Below are 11,394 nucleotides of genomic sequence, written 5' to 3' on the forward strand. Positions count from 1 at the left end.
AATATATTTATGTTTGTGGTTGTAATGTGACAGAATATGGAAAAGTTCAAGGGGTATGAATACTTTTGCAAACCACTGTATATGTGATATGTGCACATTTAAGCATAATTGTTGAAAAAAACATGCAGGGTTTTAGTCTGCCTTTGTCACATTATGGCTAGATTGTGTTGTATTTTTTTCCTGGACAAATTGTAGTGCACCAGGTAAATACATACTTTTGGAAATTTTAGAATGTAGGTATGTCATATAATACATCCTAAAAATGTCAAATATTTGTTACTTATGGGAAAAAAGGGTAAGCCTTTTCTTATCTGTTGAATTGATGTGAAACAGAAAAGGTGCAGAGTAAATACAAAAAATAAAAACCCTGGAAAGTTTAGTAAATCAAAGCAAAAGCTTTAAAATATATTTTATCTCCTAAATACCTTGAATGGTTTTACAAAAGTAAACAACTCAATAAATAAATAGAGAGCATAACCCCCCCAATGGTAGACCTAAAGTTATGTCCTTGACTATATTCATTACATTTTGAAAAAAATTCAATTGTTTCAAATGTCTTAACCAATGCACTGTATGGCTATTTTGCCATATACCACTTAATCCTCAGTTCGATGTGATGGGTCACATATACGCACTACTTTAAATTGGTCTATCACATATAATCCCAGACAAATACTTTTAAGTTTGTAGTTGGAACATGACAAAATATGGAAAGGTTTTATTGCTATTAAGATTTTTTTAATGCTGCATACATAATAAACTTTAAGCATTGTTATATGTCATGTATTTTGAGATGCATTTTGTTTAACATTCTAAAGCAAACCGCTGATATTTAAGTAAATATCCTTGCTTTAAAAACAATACAACAGTTATTTAACCTTTTAAAACTTTCACTTAAGCCATGTTTATTTGAACATTTTGTGTGAATATAGCACAACTTCAATTCCAATGAAGTTGCTACTCTGTGTAAATTATGAATAAAACAGAATATGATGATTTGCAAATTATTTTCAAATTATATTAAAATGACTACACTACAAAGACGGATATTTAATGTTCAAACAGATAAACATTGTTTTTTATTTATTTACTTATTTATTTATTGCAAATATACTCTTATCTTGAATTTGATGCCTGCAACACCTTCCAAAAAACCTGGGACAGGGGGCATCAAAAGACTGGGAGAGTTGAGGAATGCTCCAAAACACCTGTTTGGGAACACTTTAGAAAACCATTTTGAATACAGTTCATCTATCTAAAATAGGGATGGGTACCTTTGGCATTAGAATCGATTCTGTACCAACATCCAGTACCTGGGAATCGGTATTGGTACTTAACGGTACCTATTTTCAGTACGTTGTGTGTGTTTTTTTAAATAATAAACTTTTTTTTACATATTTCTCAATATATAAAGTTAACAAATATCAAGACAACATCCAACTGTATGTATTGTAATATCAGTTATGTAACTTATTTCTTTAAAGTGCAAACTCTTAAAAACAACAAGACTGTTTTTTTCTTATTGCACATATTAAAATCCAGCTCCGTGTAATTCTGCTGATGTCATTGTCCCGCTAGAAAAAATTGTGTGATGGGGTCCATAGAAGGCAAATAAGTTTAAATCAAATAAGCAAAAGAGGATTGAGTTAAAATAAATAAAAGGTATTCAAGTTATGTTTTGAGCATCCAAAACGCGTCCAACACTTCAACTTGGCTGCTTGTGCTCCTTCAGATCAGACGCGTTTGGACTGTCGACAAGTGCCTCTGTTGTTTTCTACTGCCGGTCTCCGTTTAATGGTGAATGAAATAAAGTGGCTGTACTTTATTTTTTTTGAGCAAGCGAACATCGTGTTCACAAGATAATTAATCCACCAGATAATTCAGGGGCGGTCTGTTCGACGAGTTTAGAAGCTGGTTTAGATGGTTTAGGACCATACTCGAACTTGGTGGTGGACACCCCGGGTAAGGGAGGCTGTCAAGCTGAAGAAGGAGACCTGTCTTGCCTTGTTGGCTGTAAGGACTCTGCAGGCAGCTGAGGAGTATCGGCAGGCCAAGTGGGCTGCAGCAGCCCTGGCTGCTGTTGAGGCAAAAACTCAGATGTGGGAGGAGTTCGGCGAGGCCTTGGACAAAGACTCTCGATCGGCTCTGAGGAGATTCTGGCAAACCATCGGGCGGCGGAGGTGGGGTAAGCAGCGCTTCACTAACACTGTTCTCAGTGAAGGTGGGGTGCTGTTGACCTCAACCAGTGATGTCGTCAGATGGTGGAAGGAAAACTTCTCGGAACTTCTCAACTCCATCGTCTTCTATGGAGGAAATAGAGTCTGTGGACTTCGGGGCTGGTCTGTCCATGACTGGAGCTGAGGTCGCTGAGGTAGTTAAAAAGTTTCACGGCAGGATGAGATCCACCCTGATTTCTTCAAGGCTCTGGATGTTGTTGGGCTGTCCTGGTTAGCACACCTTTGCAACACTGTGTGGACATCGGGGGCAGTGCCACAGGACTGGCAGGTGGTTCCTCTCTTTAAAAAGGGGGACTGCATGATGGGCTCCAATTACAGGGGCATCACTCTCCTTAAGGGCTCAACACACGGGAGGCGACAAACGATAGCGATTAACGGCTGTCATCGCAACCAGGGTGAAAGCCAACACACAGGACGCGATAGCGATTGCAGCGTTGCGAATTGCGCTCTTGGGTCGCTTGTCTTCACGAAATTTGATTGGTTCTTCTACTGCCTCTTGTAAAAGTTATTGATGGTTTGCAAAAAAGGTGGGGGTGCATTACAGATGTGTAAACTAAACAAATCTTGCAATGCTAATGATATTGAAAAACAAACGCATAACGATACAATTTTATGAGGAAAACCTAACTGGATAACTTCACCCTGTGGCACCAACAAATTCCCATAAAGTTGCCTTTTTTTAGTAATCACTTGGTGAAGGGTCATATAAAACTGTAAAGTTTGACAGAGCTAAAATAATGTTAAAAGTGTTAGTTAACTGCAGTGTGTAGCATACTCTACTCTCATTGGTCAGTTAATGAAACCCTCGCTGATTGGATGTAACGCCAAGTGACAGCGACAAAATTTGAACATTTTTCAACTTTCATATGTTGCGTCGCTAGCTTGCATATGTGCACGTCTATGTGAACAAGTGTGAAAGTTCAAATGCACGACTTTCGCCGGTCGCTTGGCTGGAGGAGGGCAAGCGATTGTCACCTCATCGCACAAGTTCCATAGAAAATGAATGAAGAGCGAGCGACGTCGCCTCCAATGTGTCGAGCCCTTTAGCTTCCCCAGTAAGGTCTTTCAGGGGTACTGGAGAAGAGAGTCTGATTGACAGTCAAACCTCAGTTTCTGGAGGAACAATGTGGGTTCCGTCCTGGTCGTTCAACACTGGACCAACTCTACCCTCACCAGGGTCCTCGAAGGGTCATGGGATTTTGCTAATCCAGTCTACATGTGTTTTGTGGACTTGGAGAAGACATTTGACCGTGTTCCTCGAGGTACACTGTGGGGGGGTGCTACGTGAGTATGGGATTATGGGTCCGTTGTTACAGGCCATTCAGGCTCTATACAAGCGGGGCGAGAATTTTGTTTGCATTGCCGGTAGTAAGTTGGACTTCGCCAGGGCTGCCCGTTGTCACCGATTCTGTTCATTACTTACATGGACATAATTTCTCAGTGCAGCCAGGGGGTGGAGGGAGTCTGGTTCGGTGGCCTCAGGATTTCATCTCTGCTGTTTGCAGATGATGTGGTTCTGTTGGCATCACCACACCAGGATCTTCAGCTCTCACTAGAGCAGTTCACAGCTGAGTGTGAAGAGGCTGGGATGACAATCAGCACCTCCAAAATCTGAGTCCACGGTCCTGTCAGAAAAAAGTGGATTGCTCTCTCCGGGTTGGTGAAGTTCTGCCTCAAGTGGAGGAGTTCATGTTTCTTGGGGTCTTGTTTATGAGTGAGTGAAGAATGGAGTGTGAGATTGATAGATGGATCAGTGCAGCTTCTGCAGTTTTGCAGACTCTGTACCGGTCTGTTGTGGTGAAGAGGGAGAAGAGCTGTAAGGAGAAGCTTTCTGTTTATCGATCAGTCTACGTTCTTACCTTCACCTATGGTCACGAAATTTGGGTAGTGACAGAAAGAACAAGATCAGTGATACAAGCGGTCGAAATGATTTTTCTCCGCAGGGTAGCTGGACTCTCCCTTAGAGCAGTGATTTTCAACCCTGGTTCTCAGGGCACACTGCCTTGCATGTTTTAGATGTTTCCCTGCTTCAACATAGCTGATTTAAATTGATAACTGATTAACAGGCTTTTGTTGAACTGCAGTCATCTGAGCAGGTGTGTTAAAGCAAGGAGACCTCTAAAACATGCAGGGCAGTGTGCCTTGAGGACCAGGGTTGAAAAACACTGCCTTATAGATAGGGTAAGAAGTTCATTCATCCAGGAGAGACTCAGAGTAGAGCTGCTGCTCTTCCACATTGAGAGGAGCCAGTTGAGGTGGTTTGGGCATCTAGTAAGGATGCTTTCTGGACACCTCCCTAGGGAGGTGCTTCAGGCATGTCCATCTGGGAGGAGACCCCGAGGAAGACCCAGAACACGCTGGAGAGAATATGTCTGTCAGCTGGCCTGGGAACGCCTTGGAGTCCTCCCAGAAGAACTGGAAGAGGTGACTGGGGAAAGAGAGGTCTGGGCTTCCCTGCTCAAGCTACTGCCCCTGTGACCCGACTTTGGATAAAGCGGAAGATAATGGATGCATGGATAAATGGATGGATGACATTTAAACATTAAACAGACATTTAATGTTTAAATGTATAAACGTTTTACACACAGACAAGATTGTCTGTGTAGTGTATTCAATTGAGTATAATTTGAAAAGGCTTTGCAAATGCTTGTATTTTGTTTTGTTTTTTACGCAATGTCCCAAATTCATTGGAATCAGGGTTGTAGAAAAGCAAGTCAACATACCAGTTGGCTGGTTGTGCTAATTGTGTAGTAAGAAAACTGAAAGTTTAGGGTGAAAGATATTACCAAATGAATTGAATTATTACAAGACTGTTGCATTTTTAGTGTTATTTTACAAAGAAACTAAACATAAACTGTCGCTTTTCCTCTTAGTTAAAATTAGAGTAAAACGTTTCGTAACTTATAGGAATGTTGGTGAAAATGACAGGTTTAAAAATTCTTTAATAATTTCACACAATCCATTGTTTTGCAGAAAAAACTACAGGATTATCATTCAACGCCGCACACATTGTGAAGCGCCTTATCGTGGAAAGCACCACCAGTTAAAGGAGGACTCTATCAAAGCAAACACCTCAGCAGCTTAATGAACCACAATAACAATTTTTTCCCAACAAATTTTTACATGTGGCTGTTACTAAAGACTGTGGTATCAATGATTCTGTCATATAAAATGTGTTTCTGTTCCAAATTGTTTGAATGTATTGTTATTTTAACCAGCACCAACACAAACATATTTTTCTTCACTCAAAAATTCATAAGTTTATAGAATCTAAAGTTTGGTCATAGTATTTTTATGTGACTTTTTAAAATCTTGAAGTTTTTTTTCCTTTTAATTTTTGTCTTCTGATTCTTTTATATGTTTTTATAAATCTAATTTTACTAAAAACTGATGAAAGGTAACATTTCATCCAACATTTCAGTATTTATCCTAATTACATCATAAGACACACACAAGACACAGTGTCCCAGTGAATACAAACAGGAATGTTTGAGAAATGGTATAAACAAAGCACTTATCAAGTGCAGGTTGCATGTACTGTTTACTTGAAGGATTGGACAATGTGTGCTGTTAGTGTTTCTTACATGATCAGCGTGTGTGGAGTGTATGTGTCAGGAGTACATGATGCACATGCAACACTAAAGGCCAGAATGTGACAATCACTCCAACTTCCGTATGATGCAGTGTAAGCAGTGGGTATAAAAATTGGTCCAAAGTGTATATGCAGCATATCTGAAAGGTAGGAAATACCACCAGGAAAGAAGAGAGAAAATCTGATTCACCTCCAGAGAAGGAACAGCATAAAGTGCAGCAAAATGGTGAAATCTATCTTCTTCCTTTCTACAATCCTGCATGCTACAGATCAGTTCCTTTCCATTGTACAGATGTGTATATTGTTCTAACTCTCTAAAATAACGTTTTCATCAAAAGTGATTTAGCAAGAAGCATTTGTCTAATATATATCTGCATTACTTGAGTATGTAACATAATAAATAAAAAATAATGAAAAGAAAATATTTGTTTTTATTTCACAAAGGTATGCTACAATAGTATGTCAGACTATTAATCCTCTGATTTTAGTCATATTTTAAACTAAGTGTTTGACCCTAATTAGTATTACAGGAGTCTGTAGCAAGTTGGTAGGAGAGAAACAGAAACACTGACAACAATTTCTGTCCTGTACTACACTTTTGCCAAGTTGGGGCGACACAAATTAGATTTAACTGATATTTATTTAGTCACCCGTTTTAACCATATTTACCTAAGTATGAGATTGTATGATATGCAGGAAATTTTATCTCAAGCCAAAAATACTAAAAGATTCAATTCAATTCAGTTTATTTATAGCACCAAGTCCCAACATACGTTGTCTCAGGGCAGTGTACATGAAAAGAAAAGAACAATCTAAAGAAGAAGCCAGCAGATTGTGTTGAATCACTTCATCACAGTCTCCCATCCTGAGCAAACGGTGGAGAGTAAAAACTCCCTGCTAATCAGGAAGAAACCTCCAGCAGAACCAGGCTCAGGACAGGTGGTCATCTGCCTCGATCGGCCGGGTTGGGGGACAGGAAAGAGACACAGGCAAACAGAAGAACTGGTCCAGGTGCACCTTCTTCTGGAAAAGAGACAAAGAAAAAACATGTTATTGATAGAAATAATTACAATAAACATGTAGAGAAGAGAGACTAAAGACGAGTGGCATAGCCAGAAATTGATTTTAGGCCGGGCCTGAGAAAAAATGGGTGGGCCAGATCAGTTTATCAGAGGGTATGCAAAAAACCATCACTGCACCTGACCCACACAAATACAGCCCACATGGAGAAGGGGTTCTTGGCCACATGGGCGCAATGCGTGCAGCACACAAAAACACCAACGTGACACCACACACCTAACAGGTCCTGACCAACAAAGGCCACATGAGTGTGGCACGCATCACATGGTGCTGAAAAACAGCGCTTCTGTCCCACAAAGCCCAACGCACTCAACGCGGTACGCACGTGCACGCACGCATGCACGCACACACACACACACACACACACACACACACACACACACACATGCTTTTGACTTGATGACCTTACAAAAAGCCAAAAATAAGAAAATAAAAATGTGAAATGTCATGCAGTGGCTAAAGCTTGTAACATTAATGTCTCCTTATTGTGTCTCTGCCTGAGGAGGAGAGGAGAGGGCAGCTGTCATTCACAACGCACTGCCGTCACTGTGTTAAAACAATAATTAAATTAAAACAGCGCAATAATACAGATTTGGTTTATGCAGACTGTAATGGAAACAAGGTAAAAAAAAGAAAATGCAGCAAAATAAAGACTGGGAAAAGAGGTCACGTTAACGGAATATTTTCCATATTTTACCGTTTTTTTAACACGGTGACGGAAAAAGCTAAAGGCCATCCAGATTGCAATTAACACTCCTGACCTCTAGAAGGCTTAAGCCAGGTGAGGCTGAGGAAATATTTCAACAGACTGCAGCTCTGTGGCATCACGCACAGAGGCATTTTCATCTTTACGCACAGAGTAAGTTACATCATGGAGGTGTCTTATTTAATCTAAGATAAATAAAAGATTTCCATCTGATCATTATCTCAGATCTAGACACCATACTGAATGCATCTTCAGGAGCTGACAGTGCATGGAAGAGTGATAGGAGGCTTTGGAGCGTCTGTGAGGCGCAGCTGAACCAGTGGTGCAGCGGGAGCGCATGCTGCTGCATTTCCTCCTGCTAAAGCAGCTTGTGGGATTTGGAAACAAACACTTGCGGAGTTCTGATCACTTCAACTGGAGGTTTTTTTTTTTATTTTAAACTTTGACTGAAGTGGCGCTTGTTATTCCAAGAGTGTCGCAGCAGAGCACGGTTTAGTCTAAAGAACTGGCACCTGCAGATTTAGACTTAATGTGTAACTTGAGATTTTCCTTAGAGTTAAAAAATATTTCATAAGTATTAGACTTTCATTGCATAAATCAAATTTATACTCTTTTTCTGTTTTTATTCAATAATGTCGTAAATGGTAAATGGACTGTACTTTTAGAGCGCTTTTCTATCCATCCAGGATACTCAAAGCTCTTTACACTACAATCTGTGTCCTCATTTACCCATTTACACAGCACTTTATTAGGTCTCTACAAAGCTAACATGTACACCCAAGTGAAAAAAGTATGCTTAAGTTGTACTTTATCTTGATGTATTTAATATATTTTAATTGTATTGTACTAAGTATATATTAAGTGTGTTATTTTTGGAACAACTTTTAGTATATTAAGTTGTTTTTTAACACAACTTAAATTCAACTTTAGGATATTTGCAGAATATTTTAGTGTACTTAATTGTGTTAAAATGGAACAACTTTAAATATATTTAATTTAGTTTAAATATACATATTTAAAATGCACTTAAAATATACTTTGTGCTACATTTGAAATACAGTTTAAGTATATTTAAGCTTTATATAAATGTATTTTAAACATATTTTTATTACACTATCAGATCATTATAAATGTACTATTAATATACTACAAGAGCAACTATTAATATACTACAAAGCTTAATAAATCTATTTGGCATGAATACTGAAAACCTTTCAAAATGCTCTTTTAGCACAATTAAAAAACATTAAAAATGCATTTTAAGACACTTCAAAAACTTTAATATTCAAAAGACAACTTCAAAACAAAATAAAACATCTGTATAATGCAGCAGCATCTTTGAAAGATAAACTGAAATGTTCAAATAAAATAAAATCTGCAAAATTATTTTAAAATCACATAAGGACACTTGTAAGGTTTCTGCAAAAAATATAATTAATTAAATTAACTAAAGTGCATTTCTTTAAAAAAAAACTTTACATTAAGAACTCAGCTTGAAACCGAACAAACCATAGATTTTAACAAAACACTTCATATTTTGTCCTTGAAGGAACAAGGGGACTGTCGGGTTTCTTGGAGAAGGCCTCGTTGTTGCATTTTCTGCGAACGAGGGCTCGTACTTCAGACACAGTGGTGTTTGGAAATTGTTTTATCACGGTGTATGTGGAAGGGAAATACAAAAACATTTTGTTAATACAAAAACATTATTTACCTCAACTAACAAGCCTGGTCTGAATCACAAATGGCCTCAACTTGTATATCGTTTTATCAAGTCCTGTTGGACTCCTAAGCACTTTACACTTCAGTCATACACACTGATGATGGTAAGCTACGTTCACACTGCAGGCCATTTGTACAGTGGTTTTAGGTTTGTTTGTTTGTCCATAAGGCATGACCTAAATTACCTAAATTAATTATTGATAGAGCAGGAAGAATGCCTGATACTGATGCTCTTCATTCTTTCTAAATATCTCATTATTTTGATGTCTAGAACGGTTTATTTAATTTACATGTTAGACTTTGCTGCTGTAAATTTTAGTGTTTCTGCCGAGGAAACAAAATTTAAAAATGTAATTCTAATGTTTTGAATTGTAAAATAAACAGGTTTAATTATCACAATCACGCGTAATGCAGCCCTACTTTAGACCATACATCAGAATCAGAATACTTTATTGATCCCCGAGGGAAATTACAGGTATTACAGCTGCAACCCTTCAAATCAGAAAAATGTGAAAAGAAAGAAAAAGCACACTAGAATAAAATAAGTATAAAATAAGTATAAACACCCAGGATTAAACTCAGGATATACGTATGTACATGTACAGTACATGGCATTTCACTTTACCACAGTTGTTAATTATGTGCAGAGTAAATACTAGCCAATTATTTTTAATAACAGCTGATCTAACATCATACTCAGCTGTTGCAAACTCTGGCTTTAAGAATATAATGAAGGTGAGGGGTATTTTATTTAGTTGAGAAATTTAATTGAACAACTAACATTTTAATGTTTGCACTTCTTTCTCTTACTGCAGGGCTATTTGTTAACTTTTTCAACTCAGCAGTGGTGCTACAGAGGCTATTGGTTTTGTAGCACAAAAAAGTTGTAGCAACAGCTTAAAATTTCTGGATTCAGTTATATCGAGGCAAAATTAAAATTTCAATCTATGTCTTCATGTGAATCAATATCATATGCTACAAAACACAATGACTGTGTTAAATGTGCATATGATATTGCATTATATCGACTGCAGGCTTGTGAGCTGAATCAAAATCATATTATGACAGACTTTGAGATAGAGAAAAATCAAACTGTCATCTAAACAAATCGATGTAATATTACATCATGATAAGAGGTGGTGATTTACACCGCTAGTACTGAGTCACACAAAGAGCTACTTGTTTGACACAAACATACATTTGCATGACTCACCTTCAATTACAATAGTACTAAATATATGTACAAATTTGATAATATTTGAATGCCTGGCTACATCTGTATGTTAAGGACTCCTCATGATAATTATGAATAATAAATTACTATAACAAATTATTTTTAAAAACATCCATCCATCTTCTTCCGCTTATCCGAGGTCAGGTTGTGGGGGCAGCAGCCTGAACAGAGACCCAGGCTTCCCTCTCCCCAACCACTTCATTAAAAACATGATTAGAACTCTGCAGCAGATGGTGATCTGAGTCCAAAGAGATTGAAGTCAGATTTCTGAGAAAAAAGTCAGAATTCTGAGATTAAAGTCAGATTTCTGAGATTGAAGTCAGAATTCTGAAATTAAAGTCAGAATTCTGAAATTAAAGTCAGAATTCTGAGATTAAAGTCAGAATTCCCTTTTTTATTCTTCAGTGGCCCTAATCCTCTTCTGTATTAGTGAAATTCAGTGTATTTTGTACATATATTTGTCAGCCTTGTAGGAATAAACAAATTTATACAGTAAACCTGTTTCTTATTACTTCTGTAATATGACTTAAACTGTTATCATTAAAATATTAAAATCATGTCCTGTTTCTTAAAAATCATTTTTCTTTTAACACTTCAGAAGAACTCTAACCCTTATAGATATAAAAACATCAGTTTAAAAAAATGCAACTATTAGAAAAACTTCCTGAAAACTATTTACCACATTTTAATGCCTGTTTCTAATCTGGGCCATAAAGGGTTAATGCTTATGAAAGGAATCTGCTCTGCTGCAACTGTAAGGTGTGTGTGTGTGTGTGTGTGTGTGTGTGTGTGTGTGTGTGTGTGTGTGTGTGTGTGTGTGTGTGTG

General features: G+C 37.7%; 1 protein-coding gene across 1 annotated transcript in view; it reads left to right on the forward strand.

The window, feature by feature from the left end:
* npr3 (natriuretic peptide receptor 3) overlaps positions 1 to 6,251 on the forward strand; it is a 133,762-nt gene extending 127,511 nt beyond the window's left edge. Inside the window, exon 8 of the mRNA XM_014027695.1 lies at positions 5,211 to 6,251. Coding sequence (XP_013883149.1) covers positions 5,211 to 5,322 — 112 coding nt within the window. The 3' untranslated portion in view covers positions 5,323 to 6,251. The remainder of the gene's footprint in view (positions 1 to 5,210) is intronic.
* Positions 6,252 to 11,394: the final 5,143 nt, after the last annotated feature.

Source organism: Austrofundulus limnaeus, unplaced genomic scaffold, assembly GCF_001266775.1.
Source record: "Austrofundulus limnaeus strain Quisiro unplaced genomic scaffold, Austrofundulus_limnaeus-1.0 Scaffold674, whole genome shotgun sequence".
NCBI lineage: Eukaryota > Metazoa > Chordata > Actinopteri > Cyprinodontiformes > Rivulidae > Austrofundulus > Austrofundulus limnaeus.